Source organism: Acipenser ruthenus, chromosome 1, assembly GCF_902713425.1.
Source record: "Acipenser ruthenus chromosome 1, fAciRut3.2 maternal haplotype, whole genome shotgun sequence".
Taxonomy (NCBI): Eukaryota; Metazoa; Chordata; class Actinopteri; order Acipenseriformes; family Acipenseridae; genus Acipenser; species Acipenser ruthenus.
Window position 1 is genome coordinate 57,797,165 of NC_081189.1, and position 18,262 is coordinate 57,815,426.

Sequence of the window (18,262 nt, forward strand, 5' to 3'; positions counted from 1 at the left end):
TGCCTTCTCCAGACTGCAAGTTTCAGCTCTTTCCATAGATGTTTGATAGGATTCAGATCAGGGCTCATAGAAGGCCACTTCAGAATAGTCCAATGTTTTGTTCTTATCCATTCTTGGGTGCTTTTAGCTGTGTGTTTTGGGTCATTATCCTGTTGGAGGACCCTTGACCTGCGACTGAGACAGAGCTTTCTGACACTGAGCTTTCTGACACTGGGCAGTACGTTTCGCTCCAGAATGCCTTGATAGTCTTGAGATTTCATTGTGCCCTGCACAGATTCAAGGCACCCTGTGCCAGGCGCATCAAAGCAGCCCCAAAACATAACCGAGCCTCCTCCATGTTTCACTGTAGGTATGGTATTCTTTTCTTTGAAAGCTTCATTTTTTTGTCTGTGAACATAGAGCTGATGTGACTTGCCAAAAAGCTCCAGTTTTGACTCATCTGTCCAAAGGACATTCTCCCAGAAGGATTGTGGCTTGTCAGTATGCATTTTAGCAAATTCCAGTCTGGCTTTTTTATGTTTTTCTGTCAAAAGTGGAGTCCTCCTGGGTCTTCTTCCATGGAGCCCACTTTCGCTCAAAAAGCGACGGATGGTGCGATCAGAAACTGACGTACCTTCACCTTGGAGTTCAGCTTGTATCTCTTTGGCAGTTATCCTTGTTTCTTTTTCTACCATTCGCACTATCCTTCTGTTCAATCTGGGGTCGATTTTCCTCTTGCGGCCGCGCTCAGGGAGGTTGGCTACAGTTCCATGGACCTTAAACTTCTTAATAATATTTGCAACTGTTGTCACAGGAACATCAAGCTGCTTGGAGATGGTCGTGTAGCCTTTACCTTTACCATGCTTGTCTATTATTTTCTTTCTGATCTCCTCAGACAACTCTCTCCTTTGCTTTCTCTGGTCCATGTTCAGTGTGGTGCACACAATGATACCAAACAGTACAGTGACTACTTTTCTCCATTTAAATAGGCTGAATGACTGATTACAAGATTGGAGACATGTGTGATACTAATTAAAGAAACTAATTAGTTTGAAATATCACTATAATCCAATTATTTATTATCTTTTCTAAGGGGTACCAACAAATGTGTCCAGGCCATTTTAGAATATCTTTGTAGAATAAGCAATAATTCATCTCTTTTCACAGCTTCTTTGCTTTATTCTATGACATACCAAAGGCATGCAAGTATACGTGATAAAATAGCTTTTAATTTCATCACTTTTCCGGAGGAATGAAGCATTATTTCAATGAGCTGTAAGGGTACCAACAAATTTGAGCATGTCTGTATGTTACACATTTCTAAGATCCTTATTTTGTGCAGGTTAAAAAAATGTATACTTGTGCCAGGGTATCTATTTTTCTGATGGTGTACTGGGCACCTGAAATTGGGGTGGCGTTTTAAACCAACCAAGGGATGGGTGTATTTTGATCACAGAATATTAAAAGGGTGGTGTGTGAGAGGGATGTTAAGATGATGGAAAGATAAGATACATAAATGTACTGTAATACTGTTAGGCTGATATAAAGTTGTGGCAGGAAGTTAAAGAGGCCTTTGTCCTTAAGTGGACAGATGATAATTATGGTGAGAAGACGTACATATGGCTTTTCTGTTATCACTAGTGCTCTGCCACTGTAGTTCCTGTGGTAGCTAAAAGGAGCCCTAAACCAACAGCTGTGCTGAAGCCTGTTTGTGCTGTACAGTATCTAAGACGTGTACTGCTTATGGGCATGAATCTAGTTAATTGTAGTACTTTCCACCCTGAATGTTTTTTAATTATCTCTGATGTTGCTTAAAAGTTTCTCAACAAGGGACTTACAGTAGAGGACTGTTTTGATTAACCTATTTTTCACCAGTAAGTGACACTGCAGCCTTTCGCTCTTGTGGATCCATTCCAATCCATGTCTTCTAGGAACATCTCTGTTCTGACTAGTTCTTGTTTGTCTCTGGCAGGTGGATGGGATCCTCTGGAGAGCCATGGCCTGCATCACAGTGACCGACATGGAGACATCGACGTGCCCTGCTCCCCACCAGAATGGCAATGTCAACAGGAACCCCCATGGCCCTAAGCAGGTCCAGCCTGGACTGTTACTGTATCTTTACCACAGCCAGGCCGAGGCTGAGGGAGAAACAATCATCTTTAACGTGGGAGACTATGTGGCTGAAGAGATCTGTATAGAGGCAGCCAAAGCATGCGGTGAGTGAGCCAAATCAAATGCTTATGCAAAAATCTTATTATATACGCAGTACATTTTAATAAAATATAATGACAGCAAATCAAACTTGAAAAATACCTTGTGGTAGGAAGCAGGGGTAGTATACTAATGTCCTGTTGCCTTTTTTGTTATTGTAAACTTTTATTTCATTAATTCCGGACAAACACCAATCACAAAATGTTTTAGTACAAATATTTATTGTGGAGAACGTGAAGGATGCGATTTTACAGAGAAGTATGTTGTATATACACATTAATTTGGCATCAAACCTAACTTGGTTTGAGGGCTCGCTGCCTGGCCAACTGGACGAGACGGAGACCCCCAAAAAGAACAAGCCGGTCTCAATGCCGCGATTAGTATTGAATATAGCCCACTTGAAGGTTTAGCCAACCTTTAACAAATGATCAACAGCACGCAGGAGAGGAAAACAAAACCCATTTTTGGGAAAAAAACCTCTGGGAATCCATGGCTGATTCAATTGCCCTTCCTCCAGGCAGGCTACTAATGCTTAAGACCACATTTTTGTAAAAGCATTTTTAGGATCTGTAATATTTGTTCTAATGTAAAGTTTGTAAGCACTGGAGGACCAATAACCGTTTGATAAGGGAGTCTGGAACTCCATGGTGAGAAGCTGCTACGATTCTGAAGGAATGATCGGAGAACTGCTCAGCTGCGAATCCGGACCTGGAAAGAATCTGCCGAAGGTGAAAGAAGAACCAGTGTCGGGTGACGATTGTTCCGTTTTCGTTAAACAGCGGGTCTGAGGGTGATGCGCCCTGAGAAAGATGGAGATGGATAAGAGAGAAAGGGGTCATATGGGCTAACATGGGAGTTTAATTTAAAAACAAATAGGAAAGGGTTCCCTAATGTTCCTGGTCAGTTTTACTTCTTTTGAGCGGGAAGGAAAAGGTATCAGATGAGGTGATTGCTAGGTCGGAGATACAGGGGTGAATCTGGGGTTTGAATTTGAGTGCGATGTAGACTGAGCACCTAAGGAACCCAAAAAGGCTAGGAGAAAAAGAGGCTTCTAAGGTTTTATCCAAAAACTGGGAGGAGTAGCCAGAGCGAATGAATGAGATGCACTGGGAGAGTACATTGATGGTGATAGGTAGGCAAGCAGAGGGAAAAGGAGATTCTGATCGTTGAAGCCCTTTCAGAATTAGTGAAATTCGTGAGTTGCTGAGTGTAGAGCTAGGGGTGCCTAAAATGAGTTTGTGGAAAAACTGGATGCCGGAAATTGAAATTTTGTTGGAGGAAACTCTTACAGCTCTATTCTTAAGGGACATAATATAGGATGATACTACGGGCATTGAAAATGAAAGGAATGTTGAATGCAATGTGAAAATTTTTAAAGCAATTCCAGGATGTCCAGTACATTTGCAGTGAGTGGGGTGCAGTGCTGAGAAGAGTTGTTTCTTGAGCCTGCAGAATTAGGGAATGATGCAGTGGGTGGCTCACATGAATGTCAGTTCAGAAAAGGAAGGAATCCGAGTTGACTTCTGGAGCCAGTGCTCTGAATCTCTGCATTTGGAAACGAGAAAGAGAATCGGCGATTCAGGTGGCCGAGAATGTGTTGAGCTCTGAGAATGAACCGATGAGTAACAGATAACCAGGAATCCTTCTGAATTATATGGTGGGAGGATGAACGACTGTAGCTGAATGATCTGAGTGGAGAAGAATGGAATTTTGGGCTCAGGAAGACCCCCATAAAGGAATGCGGCTACAGCAACTGGATACATTTCGTACAATGACGAGGAGTGATCAGGTATAGTAATGGTGCTGAATTCTTTGGGCCATGGAGCAGAAAACCATGTTCCCTTGTAGTGTCCTGCAAAGCGGAGAGAGGGAGCTGCATCTGTAAACAGTTAAATGTCTTCGTGCAGCAGGAGACAGTTGTCGTAAAAGAAAGTAATGCTGTTCCGTTCTTTTAGTAGGAGCTCTCACAGGCGGAGTTCCTTGCAACAAAAATGATCCATAAGTATGACATCATTGAGGGAATCAATGGAAGGGATCAAGAGAAGAAGATAGGAGATGAAAGCTCTTCCTTGAGGAATTATCATTGCATAGTTTAAATGGCCTTGGAGGGACAGAAGATTACGTTTGGTAGGAGGGGAACCGGACAGAAAAGTGGAAACACGGTTTATTTATTTATTTATTTATTTTTTTATTCCCTCCCCCAAGGAAGCGAGGCTGAAAAAGATTGGGAATCCAAGGTGAAGCCTAGAAACTCGATCGAAGTGAGAGGACCCAAGGTCTTTTCTGACGAGATTTGAAAATAACGATTTGAGGATCGTTAGGTTCTGGGCAGGGGAAGCATGGGGAAAATCAATGAGAAGAAAATCATCCAGGAGATGCAGCAGAAAAGGAATGCAGTAACTGAGGATCCAGCACAGCGCTTCTGACAGGGTATGGAATATCTTACGGCTGCTACTGCAGCCGAACGTCAGGCGAACAGAAAAGTAAAATTTGGAACGCCACTCTACTCCGAAGAGGTGCCAGAGAGCAGGATCAATGGGCATGATTTTAAATGCGTTTGATATAAATCAGCTTTAGCCAGCCATGCGTGTTTCCCAGCAATTTTACTTAAGGATATGGCGTGATCGATTTTTGCAGGGAGAAATCTTCATGAGGGATTAAACTAATGATGCTGGGTATGGTGGAGTTATGGTGAGCAGAAAAGAAGGAACTAACAGGCAGAGTAGGACAGGTTCCTTCATTAAAGTTATTACAAATCTGGCGGCCTCCAGAGTATGTAGTATTGCGGCCCTGACCGTCTTTTGATCTGGAGAGGATGAAAAGATGAGGAGGATTGCGAGGGGACATGAGGGGACGCGGTTGAACTGCATACCGAGCATGCTAGATGCCGAAGACCTATGAAAAAACAGGAGAATATCTCTTGGTCCAGTGCACCCCAGTAGATCCTCTGGTTCCACGGGCATTGGATTTGGCAGAAAAGGCTTTGTGATATGAGAACCTCCGAATCTAACTGAGAAGTCTAAAATGATTGGCATACAATCATCCAACTCACGTCGGTGGTCGGGATAGAACTCTCATATGATGTCCCTGAAATGGCTGAGAGCTAGAATAAACTTGGAAATGGAAGTGTTTTGAATAAGCGGGAGTCGGAGGTTTTAAGTTTAACTGAGAGGTCGGTGCACTGGACCACCCTGTTACTGATGGAATCTAGTGTGTTAGTGAGTAGTGAAGCGAGGTTAATATCTGCACCTGCTAAAATCTGGTTGCGTAGGTCAAGGGACACGGGTATGGCATTTTTTAGGGAAAAACCAAACACAGCAGAGGGAGAATGTAAAGGGTGATCCTGGCTTCATACCCTGATGGCTTTTTTATTTTTTGGGAGGACAACATTCTTTCTCTGCACTACTCTCAGTGAAAAATAAATACATAAATTAATTCATACATAAACACATTGCCATGAGATTTGCAATCTGTATTTTATTTTAAAATAATAAAATATTGTACAGAAATTCATATATAAGCATTTCATTTCTATCATTAAAAACATATTTGGCAATGTTCACGTTTTAATAGTCACAAATCGATGGATTATGCATGTCCAATAAATAACTAATATCGCTTCTGTTCAAATCTAGTAAAACAAAGTAATATAGCGTTTAAATATAAAGAAATATGTAAATATGGTAAATAGCAAACTAGGTTAATAAAACTAAAATCTAAAGAAAGAAAAATTACAGTTTTTGCCAGGAAAAGTTTGTCTTGAAATGCTTCTAAACAGTAAACTTCATGGTTTTTTTTAAACATCCCAGCAAGTACTGTACACGCATGACCACAAATTTGACTCAGAAATGATTTAATACATTTTTTCTAATCTGCTAATACCTTAGCAACTATGGTGTTTTTTGTTTTGTTTTTTTGTGATGGAGCAAATTCCATTGTCCATCACTAACGCAGAACACTGACTGTTTTAAACCTGCCACGCATTTTACTATGTTTACTGTCCCTTTAAAATGTGTATTGATAACATTGACGGTATTTTAAAAGTTTTGCTGCTGATTGCCAATGTAAAAAATTAAAAAATTAAAAATTATAATGGACCAGTCCAGGGGTGTAGTGATATAGCCAGCCTCTATATATAGGAGAGGGTGGCTCATTTAAAGAGGGGATCTCTAGAAGGAAACAGCAGGTATCCTGGTCTTGTATTTTAAACCTTGTGCTTGTCTTGTTTAAGGTCTTTATTTTTTTCACTGCACTATTGTATTTATTTATTTACTTAAATTGTTCTGGACAAAAAGCAATGTTCGTGTGGCACTCAGCACTTTAATAAACTTCTCAAGTTTGCACTTTAACCTGGTCTCCTGACGCCTTTCTGCTCCAAACACCAGCCACCCTATCACACAACCTTACATTGTTGTTGTAACTTCACTAGATTGCGCATTTAAATGTCAGGTTCATGCATTAAGAAAGCAGCATCACTTATTTGTTAATTTACAAAAAAAACGTGAATAATACTTTAATTTAAAAGATGAATCTGTGCATTGCCAGAGGCTCTCTTGGCAGCCATTTCTGGGTTTCTTTGTAAACCATAGAAGCCCAGCTTTTCCCACAGCTAGCCAATCAGAAGTGATGGGACATAAACCCTTTTTAAAATGTTTGTGTGTAGGTGCTATTCTTCCGCAATTCAGTTTTCAGAAACTACTTGTCCGACGGGCAAAGTATATAACGGTAAAACAAATCTTGTTGTCCCTGGAAATAAATCCTGCAGTGATATGATCGTTTTACTGTAATGTCTGTATAAAGTACATTTGTCAGCAACTTTTCCTCTTTCTTCCATCCCTAGGTATCACTCCAGTGTACCTGAACATGTTTGGCATCATGCGAAAGAGCGACCGGACTTGGTACCCACCCAATCACATCTTCCATTTGGACGACTCATCCAGTGAGGTTGTGCTCTTTCGAATCAGGTGGGTTGCGAAAAGGTGGAAAAACAAAAATCACAAGTGTAAACGTTTTTTTCCCCCAGTTGTAAGAATCCTTCATGTTGGACAAGGTAACTTCCTTATGTAACTTCTTCCAACAAAGACAGTTGGAGCAATGAAGTTGTCTGCCTGCAGTCCTAACTGGGACTGACAATGTCTTAATTCTAATTCGACAGTGAATCGGATGTTTTCTTTAACCCGATTTGTCAATATGAGGTCCCAAATCTCTGGTAAAGGACCTTGGGCCTCATTTACAAAAGGGCGCTAAACTTTATGGTGCGCGATAATTGAAATTAGTGTGCACGTTAATGATTTCCGTATTTATTATTGCAATTTTTTTCATTATCGTGTGTGATACATGGCAGATTATGGCGCACACTAAATTCAGTGGTGTGCAGTGGATTTTCAAGTAGGGCATGCAGTAATATATGAATGTAATTCAATAAATAAAATATATATATATAGGTTTACTCACCCTATTTATAGAGGAAATCCAGCTGACATTCTTTCTTTACAAAAGACTTTTTAGATAAGTTTTTTTTTCAATTGACATAACGGCCAGTCCTGACAGACGTGATTTGAAATCACGTCTTCGTTTCGTTGCCCCTTTAAAAACACTGACCCAGGCACAGAAATTGATTTTTGCACTGCGCTGACGCGCTATTTTTTAATAAACACAAAACAAAATAAAACACAAAATAAACACATAGCTCCTTTTTAGAGCACTAACTAGACAGGCAGGTCCCTGACTCAATCGCAGGACGGCTAAGCCGTTTACCTGCCAAACACACTAAACAAACAAAAACCCACAGGTTTTCCACAATTACTTTGTACGCCTGTACACCCTCGCAAGCGGGCTCTTCTCACAGCAGCCCAGCACAGACTGGCTGCCTTTCTTTTATACCCTGCACCTGGCTGTAATTTAATAATAATCACCAGGTGCAGGGGACAATCACCTATGAAAATTAAACAATTAACAATAAAACAATTAACAGAAATAATTAAACAACAAAACAAAAACAATTAAATTAAACCAATGTGCATTCGCACATGTTTTTCATGCAGGGAGAATACCCCCCCTTGGACTTTTCCACAATTTGTAGTGTTACAACCTGGAATTAAAATGGATGTAATTGAGATTTTTACCATTTGATTTACACAACATACTTAACACTTTGAAGGTGCAAAATATTTGTTATTGTGACACAAAAGTTAATTAAACAAAAAAATACATTTGTTGGTTGCATAAGTATTCACTCCCCTGAGTCAATACTTGGTAGAAGCACCTTTGGCAGCAATTACAGCTGTGAGTCTTTTTGGGTAAGTCTCTACCAGCTTTGCACATCTGGATCCTGCAATTTTTGCCCATTCTTCTTGGCAAAATTGCTCAAGCTCTGTCAAGTTGGATGGGGACCGTTGGTGAACCGCAATTTTCAAGTCTTGCCACAGATTCTCAATCGGATTGAGGTCTGGGCTTTGACTGGGCCATTCTGACATTCAGGTTATTGTTTTTAAACCACTCCAGTGTAGCTTTGGCTGTGTGTTTAGGGTCATTGTCCTGCTGGAAGGTGAACCTCCACCCCAGGCCCAGGTCTCTTGCAGACTGAAACAGGTTTTCCTCTAGAATTTCCCTGTACTTGGCTCCATCCATCTTGCCCTCAATCCTGACCAGTTTCCCAGTCCCTGCCGATGAAAAGCATCCCCATAACATGATGCTGCCACCACCATGCTTCACCGTGGGGATGGTGTTCTCAGGGTGATGAGCAGTGTTGGCTTTGCGCCACACATAGCGTTTTGCGCTAAGGCCAGAAATTTCAGTTTTGGTCTCATCAGACCAGAGAAGCTTTTTCCACATGTTTGCTGTGTCTCCCACATGCCTTTTAGCAAAATCCAAACGGGATTTGATATGGGTTCAATGGCTTTCTTCTCGCCACTCTTCCATAAAGCCCAGCTTTGTGGAGCGTCTGGGTTACAGTTGTCCCATGGATGGTTTCTCCCATCTCAGCTGTGGATCTTTCCAGCTCCTTCAGAGTTACTATTGGCCTCTTGGTTGCTTCTCTGACTAATGCCCTCCTTACCTGGTCTGGTTACCCTCCAGTCTGCACTTTCCATGGCTTCTTGAAGTTAAAAGAACGTAATTTCCTATGGTTGTGTTGTTCATTGCATCTACAGCACTTTCATTTTTTCATCTCATTTTCAGAAAAAACCTTTAGATGACACCATAGCTTCTTTCATTTCCAGTAAACTCAAAGTACATTGCTTTGTGCAGCGTGTCATAGTGACATTGTATGGTATAATCTTTCATAACTGCAACCGTTGCACTGCAAATCAGACATATTGCCTTGCCATCAAAATTATTAATTGAACATATAATCACCTGTCTAACGATTTCGGAATCTTTGTTCTGCCTCCACCTTTTGCTTCCGTGACATCTCCAACTACTTTCTGGCTACTAATTTTAAATTTTACACCAAGTAAAAGAAATAGTTTAAACAAACCTTTTTGCACTTATTGAATACGCGTGTTATATTAAAGAGGTGGGTTGTTTTAAAGAAGAATTCCAAAACGATACAGTACATCAATGCAATTTTAGAAACTAAAACCAAAAATTGCCCCACAGCCTGTATGTTTGACACCCCTGCTTTATGGTATTAACTATTTATTTTAAACTATGTCATTCAGCTTTAACTGCAACCCATTTAATAAACTGCAATTTACAAAAAAAAAAAAAAAGCCTTGCTAAATTTCCCACACAGAAGACAGGTTTACAGGTCGTGAAAGTGTGCTTTTACCAGGTTGCTGGCTTCCCCAGTGTGATGGGTGCTATTGATTGTGCTCCGCTAGCACTGTCACCCCGATCCATAGAGCCTGCTCTGCAGGGTGACAATGTGGACAAGGAAGAGAATTGAGGCTACATCTCATCAATCAATATTTCTCGAGTAAGCAGAACAAAAAAGAATAATATGCCATTGCACAACATGACTTTTATTGTATATGCATTAAAGGAGAAAGGACAAAACCCTTTTAAAAAAAAATGTTTTACATCAGACAAGGAATAGATGTTAAAATTAAAAGGTAAGCAGTGCAGTTTCACTTTACGTTGCCTCTGCCTGTCCCCTTATGAGTGCTGCGTCTGTTGATTACTCAATAAGCTACTGACCAAAAGATAAGCCTGGACTGCTGGGGCTTTTGATATCACAGTGGTCATGGGTAAGTCTCTGACATTATCGTGCACATTAAATTATCGCTCACAGTACATGTAGTGTACACGGTATGGTATGTAAATTAGCCAAATAGTGCGCACGTATATTAACGCGTTCTCTGTTAGTAAATGGGGCAGTAAATTTTGATTTATCGTGCACGTTAGGCTCACTACTTTACGTGCTTGCTAACTCCAAATTTTTAAAAAAATGCCATTTTAGTAAATGAGGCCCTTTGAATGTTATCGTTCAAACCATGTTTAATCTCTGTTCCAAGTCAGTCCGCCTGAAAATACATAAATGCTGTATTAATTTATGTATTTTACCTTTTTTCTGCTTGATCAGTAATAACAACTCCAAACAATAAGCAAGATTTACTGCTTGTGTTTCAGCTATGAGTACTTTATTTTGTATAGCGCCCTTAAAAGCAATCATCTCAGAGCGCTTCACAATTAATAGTACAGCAATAAATAAAAAGATTATACATAAAGCACAAGGAAATAAAACAATCATAAAAATCATAAAAACGTCTTTCTAAAAAAGTCAGTCTTTAAATTAGCTTTAAAAACACTCAAAGAAGCTGAGTCCCTGATCTCTAGTGGAATTGAGTTCCATAATTGGGGGCCATAACAACAGAAGGCCCTGTCGCCCATAGAGTGCAGGCGAACAGGCGGGACACACAGCAGTCTGAGATCAGCAGAGCGGAGGTTGTGAGTGGGAGTGTAAAAAGATAAAAGATCTGACAGAAGTCGGAGCTAGCCCATGAAGAGCCTTATGTCAGCATTAAAATTTTAAAATCAATTCTGAATCTGATTGTGCTTTTGTGTCACACCTATGTCGTGTGTGAGATTTAATAAGTTTAAATAAGCCATTCATCATGTTTTTATTTTTAAACAGTGAGTAAAGTAAAAAAAAAAAAAAAAAATTAAAAAAAGCTCACATTTTCTGTAGCTCTCAATGAGACTTCTGCACCTGTTAACTGGTAGTTTGGCCCACTCTTCCTGAGCAAACTGCTCCAGCTGTCTCAGGTTTGATGGGTGCCTTCTCCAGACTGCAAGTTTCAGCTCTTTCCATAGATGTTCGATAGGATTGAGATCAGGACTCATAGAAGGCCACTTCAGTATAGTCCAATGTTTTGTTCTTATCCATTCTTGGGTGCTTTTAGCTGTGTGTTTTGGGTCATTATCCTGTTGGAGGACCCATGACCTGCGACTGAGACAGAGCTTTCTGACACTGGGCAGTACGTTTCGCTCCAGAATGCCTTGATAGTCTTGAGATTTCATTGTGCCCTGCACAGATTCAAGGCACCCTGTGCCAGGCGCATCAAAGCAGCCCCAAAACATAATCGAGCCTCCTCCATTATGGTGCGATCAGAAATTGACATACCTTCACCTTGGAGTTCAGCTTGTATCTCTTTGGCAGTTATCCTTGGTTCTTTTTATACCATTCGCACTATCCTTCTGTTCAGTCTGGGGTCGATTTTCCTCTTGCGGCCGCGCCCAGGGAAGTTGGCTACAGTTCCATGGACCTTAAACTTCTTAATAATATTTGCAACTGTTGTCACAGGAACATCAAGCTGCTTGGAGATGGTCTTGTAGCCTTTACCTTTACCATGCTTGTCTATTATTTTCTTTCTGATCTCCTCAGACAACTCTCTCCTTTGCTTTCTCTGGTCCATGTTCAGTGTGGTGCACACAATGATACCAAACAGTACAGTGACTACTTTTCTCCATTTAAATAGGCTGAATGACTGATTACAAGATTGGAGATATGTGTGATACTAATTAAAGAAACTAATTAGTTTGAAATATCACTATAATCCAATTATTTATTATCTTTTCTAAGGGGTACCAACAAATGTGTCCAGGCCATTTTAGAATATCTTTGTAGAATAAGCAATAATTCATCTCTTTTCACAGCTTCTTTGCTTTATTCTATGACATACCAAAGGCATGCAAGTATACATGATAAAATAGCTTTTAATTTCATCACTTTTCAGGAGGAATGAAGCATTATTTCAATGAGCTGTAAGGGTACCAACAAATTTGAGCACGTCTGTATATATATATACAGCTCTGGAAAAAATTAAGAGACCACTGCAAAATTATCAGTTTCTCTGGTTTTACTATTTATAGGTATGTGTTTGGGTAAAATGAGTATTTTTGTTTTATTCTATAAACTACTGACAACATTTCTCCCAAATTCCAAATAAAAATATTGTCATTTAGAGCATTTATTTGCAGAAAATGACAACTGGTCAAAATAACAAAAAAGATGCAGTGTTGTCAGACCTTGAATAATGCAAAGAAAGTAAGTTCATATTCATTTTTAAACAACACAATACTAATGTTTTAACTTAGGAAGAGTTCAGAAATCAATATTTGGTGGAATAACCCTGATTTTCAAGCACAGTTTTCATGCGTCTTGGCATGCTCTCCACCAGTCTTTCACATTGATGTTGGGTGACTTTATGCCACTCATGGCACAAAAATTCAAGCAGCTCGGCTTTGTTTGATGGCTTGTGACCATCCATCTTCCTCTTGATCACATTCCAGTGGTTTTCAATGGGTTCAGGTCTGGAGATTGGGCTGGCCATGACAGGGTCCTGATCTGGTGGTCACACCTTGATTGACCTGGCTGTGTGGCATGGAGCATTGTCCTGCTGGAAAAACCAATCTTCAGAGTTGGGGAACATTGTCAGAGCAGAATGAAGCAAGTTTTCTTCCAGGACAACCTTGTACTTGGCTTGATTCATGCCAAAGCTGCTCGATTCCAGCCTTGCTGAAGCACCCCCAGATCATCACCAATCCTCCACCACATTTCACAGTGGGTGCGAGACACTGTGGCTTGTAGGCCTCTCCAGGTCTCCGTCTAACCATTAGATGACCAGGTGTTGGGCAAAGCTGAAAATTGGACTCATCTGGGGGTGCTTCAGCAAGGCTGGAATCGGGCAGATTTGTCTTTGTGAAGGACACATGAATCAAGCCAAGTACAAGGTTGTCCTGGAAGAAAACTTGCTTCCTTCTGGTCTGACAATGTTCCCCAACTCTGAGGATTGGTTTTACCAGCAGGACAATGCTCTATGCCACACAGCCAGGTCAATCAAGGTGTGGATGGAGGACCACCAGATCAAGACCCTGTCATGGCCAGCCCAATCTCCAGACCTGAACCCCATTGAAAACCTCTGGAATGTGATCAAGAGGAAGATGGATGGTCACAAGCCATCAAACAAAGCCAAGCTGCTTGAATTTTTGTGCCAGGAGTGGCATAAAGTCACCCAACATCAATGTGAAAGACTGGTGGAGAGCATGCCAAGACGCATGAAAGCTGTGCTTGAAAATCAGGGTTATTCCACCAAATATTGATTTCTGAACTCTTCCTAAGTTAAAACATTAGTATTGTGTTGTTTAAAAATGAATATGAACTTATTTTCTTTGCATTATTCGAGGCCTGACAACACTGCATCTTTTTTGTTATTTTGACCAGTTGTCATTTTCTGCAAATAAATGCTTTAAATGACAATATTCTTATTTGGAATTTGGGAGAAATGTTGTCAGTAGTTCATAAAATAAAACAAAAATGTTCATTTTACCCAAACACATACCTATAAATAGTAAAACCAGAGAAACTGATAATTTTGCAGTGGTCTCTAATTTTTTTTTCCAGAGCTCTGTGTGTGTGTGTGTATATATATATATATATATATATATATATATATATATATATATATATATATATATATATATATATATATATATTATTTAAAAGCAGGACCAATTTGTATTGATTTGGTCCCATGTCAGTTTTTTTAAGTAATCATATACCTCCCTTTGCCAACAGGTATTATTTTCCCAACTGGTACTGCAGTGGAGGCTGCAGGGCTTATCGTTACGGTGTCTCCCGTGGTGCAGAGTCTCCTGTCTTTGATGACTCTGTAATGTGTTACCTTTTTGCCCAGGTAAGACAGCTTACATTTATGCCATTATATATCTCTCTAAAAAACACGTTTTAAGGTTGACTTCAGTGGATTTTAATTTATATTGCTGTTGTGGGGGAAAAAATGAAAAAAGCCTCACAAAAAGACATAAGACGATACCTCTTCCCCAGGGATATGCTGAAGCAATCTCGACACTTGAATCTTGAGAGCCGCAGTTTTATTTTTAAGGCACTGACACCTGATTGACTGAGCTATTAAAGGCTACAACATCTTGGTATGCTCTTTGCATTTAATATTTGTGTACATTTACATACAGCCCCTAATGAGTCCTTGCTCACTGCCATGAGTAAGAGCCTTTTGCGTCTCCTTTCAAAATCCTACTGGTAAAGGGTGATTGTAGTGTGGATAACCTTTAACCCTTCCGCAGCTAGAAATTGTTCATATATGAATGATGATGTAATGGTGACATTAGATACCCATTTTAAGCCTTTTTAAACAACCATTGTTTGCTTACCAAATTGCTGGCATCTCCAGTGCTTCAACAGTCAGTCAGGGATTGTTTTATTTAGTTGTAACCAATACAGCAAGTTTTCAAAATGAATAGACGGAAAGCTAGATGAGTGAGTTTTATTTTTTTGTTTTCTGTCAAGAGATTCGCCTATCACAAGTACATAGCTTACCATCCAAAATGTTCATAAACCCAAAAAGAAATTAAATAAATATTAACTGTTATGAAATATTCATAGTATAAACTTCAGGCATGACTCCCCAATTAAAACGCATTTCACTAAAGCCCCAAATAGAGATACTTTACATAACCAAGAATGATAACCAACCCGAAAGAAAGTTTTTTTTTTTATTTTACAGACGATATTGATGAGTTGACAGATCTCTCTGATGGCAAACATCTTCACACTGATTCTAGTAAAAAAATCTGAAGTAGACAAGCTTGTGCACCCATCAAACAATTTTGTCTAAAATTAAAACAATACATGGTATTTATAAAAATTCTTTCTGATTCTAACTCCTGATGGTTGTGGCTACCACTGGTAATTTTACAGTTTTCAGGTACATCACTAAATGACACTTATGAGGACATTTGTAAATTAATTTTTGAGCACATTTTAAAACGTATTTTTTTACATTCAAACTAGGTAATCGTAGGGCATATTTCACATTGAATGAAAATGTTATTCTATTAATAGTCTCAGCTGTTTAGAAAGGTATAATACGGTATACTTTTGGTAGATATTTGCCCTGATACAAGTCCTAAAGTAAAGTTCAGACCACAAAAAGGTAGAATTTTCACAGTAAGCAAAAGGTTACATATGTGCGTGCATAATACAATCTGTATCACAAACCGGGACAAACCGCGGGCGGAATTTGAGTGAGGGCAATTAAACTTGACAAAACAAATAATTTTTAGCTGTGTTTTAGAGCCCCTACAGTTGTGAGATGTGAAAATCTCTTTCCATAGGATACTTTAATGACCCATTGAAAAGTATTGGATCCCTACATAGTCACAGCAGAAACAAAATTCATTAGAAGGGAACTAAATTAGATTAAACTAAATTAGATGGTCACAGTTTAAGTGCCCAGGTTTTAGGCACAAATTAAAAATCTATGAAGTTTTGGGGGTTTCTGTCTTACTGCAAAGTTATTTTGTATTTAACGTGGGAACTCAATGGCACAATGTGCCAGATACGCCGTATAAAACACAATTCAGATATTTTATTTGTGATTGCAAACAGATATGTTGTACATTTTATAACTAATCTTGAAAAGCCCCAATTAAACTACCCTTTAAAAAAATTCCCACAGATTTCTACCACATGTAAAATCAAGGACATTTTTTAGGGTTTTGTTGTTTTTCTATGTTGGGAGGCTTAAATGTCTCGTTTTCAATTGGGAACTGGGCTTTTTCATAGCCAGCTTTTGACAAAAATGTAGCAACAGCTCCAGATTACTCTCACGATGACAAGTCAGTTATGAACAGATTGAATAAACTATTTTAATTTGAGTTTGATAATGATCAGTTATCAGATTACAAAACTGTACTGTATCCGTTTTGAATTGTTTAGCAACGAATCGTTATCGGAGCCACAGAAGGTGTTGTTTTAAACGAAGTTCCTGTTTCTTTGGGCAGAGCATTTACAATGTAAAAAATCAGTTTCACCACAAGGTTGTTCCCTAATCCGAAGTGTTCTGTTAGGAGGTGTTCCTATTAGGGGAGACTACTGTACACCTTATAACTGTATCATCTTAAAGAAAGAAAAAAAAAACTTAACTGACTCACAACTATTAAACCACTGATTTATGTAACAAAAAATGAGTAAGCAGTTTATTGTATAATTTTGGAATGATATGCCATTCTAGTTATTTCCCCTATACATAATATAATTAAATAAGAGGAATTACCAGAGGCCCTAAACTGATTTAGTAGGTAATCACAAAGTGGCTTGTGATCCTTGGTATTCTGTGCTGTGGGGTGGTCATTCAAATATCATTATTAATTAAAATGAACCTGTTCAAATGTTATACAGTATCCATATGTTATAAATGAGTCATCCAACTCCCCCAAACATAAGTCTTAAAATACTAATCCACCAACATCTGGTCTTTTAAAACACAGCTTTTTCAGAAACCTAGTTTTTGATGGCAATGTTGGTAATTGGTGTTGGCATAAATTGTGTTTGTAATGTCCCCTGGGCACTCTTGAGAATGAGATGGTTTGATCAGAATCATTATCTCCTTGTACAATAGCTGTATATAGATATACTTAAATGCAGTACAATATGTTACCAGAAAACAGAAAACTTTCACAATGGCAGAACATTACTCAGATAAGTAGCTGATGAACTAATGACCCAAAGAAGTATTCTAGACTGTCTGCTTAATTAGTAGTACAAGCTGTTTACCACCTGATAAATAATGGCATATCTGCTAAATTAAGTAATGCTTTAACCATATTACGTCTGACAACAAATGTTTATTTCTGATCTTTTTATAGTGTCATTTGATTGTACTCTGCTTTGTTAAAAAATACTTGTCAAGTGGGCACCAGGTTCCAACCATTGAAGGGTAGGCAGAAAAAGTGTGATTACATTCTCACTACTTACTGCTCTTACATAAAAAAAAAAAACATTGTTGATTTGTCATGGATCATTAGTGATTGCTCCTGAAACAGCTTAACTGCTCCCCACTTTAACCGATTTCTAAAAATCCTGATTGTACCCTCTCACAAAAAAAAAAAAATACAGGTGTTATATCTGTATAACAATCTTTAATAACAAGCTTTCATAGAAACAAACATCCTTAAAAGAAATTGTATAAAAACAGTATGTGCGCTGCAAGTGTAATAAATATCCAATCCTGTCACACTACACTGGCAAAAAATGAGAACATTTGGAGTTCCATTGCACTTGTAGGACATCTTGGAATATTACAATATTTTCCTTAATTTTGAAAAGGGGATAGTGATCTTTTCAGGGATATCAATATGTTATGTAAATAAGGGTCAGGTCTGAGTCAAGATAGTGGACAATAAATGTCTCACTCATAGTCTTCATTCATGGAAAATTGATAACATTTTGGAGTATCATTGCTCCTGTGAGATGGGGTAAAACATACTGTACATGTAATATAAAATCTCAAAACACTTATAAAATCTGTGTCTATAAAAGTACTTTGCTACTATGTACGACTGCTAAAAGAATAAACATTTACAATAATACAGTTTCTCATGGCGTGTCTCTGATATTCCAAGGATATTGAGACAGCTTGTGACCAAATTAAGCAGTTAAAGCAGTTGCCACTTAGATGTTAGCCCTGAATCTCTTTACTTGTTGTGCAGTGCCTAGGCTTTCCAAGTTTCAGCATCAGCGTAAAGTGGCCAGGAAACCTTTTAGCTACTAGTATTTTACCAACAAAGCTGTTTTGCTGATCTGTCGAAACTA

General features: G+C 38.9%; 1 protein-coding gene across 3 annotated transcripts in view; it reads left to right on the top strand.

The window, feature by feature from the left end:
- The window catches only part of LOC117421267 (tyrosine-protein kinase JAK2-like), a 101,306-nt gene that overhangs the window by 33,923 nt on the left and 49,121 nt on the right, over positions 1–18,262 (top strand). For all 3 annotated transcript variants that reach the window (XM_034035431.3, XM_034035430.3, XM_034035432.3), the window contains exons 2-4: positions 1,952–2,195; positions 7,031–7,154; positions 14,210–14,327. In XM_034035431.3, the coding sequence (XP_033891322.3) occupies positions 1,976–2,195; positions 7,031–7,154; positions 14,210–14,327 (462 nt within the window). In that variant the 5' untranslated portion in view covers positions 1,952–1,975. The remainder of the gene's footprint in view (positions 1–1,951; positions 2,196–7,030; positions 7,155–14,209; positions 14,328–18,262) is intronic.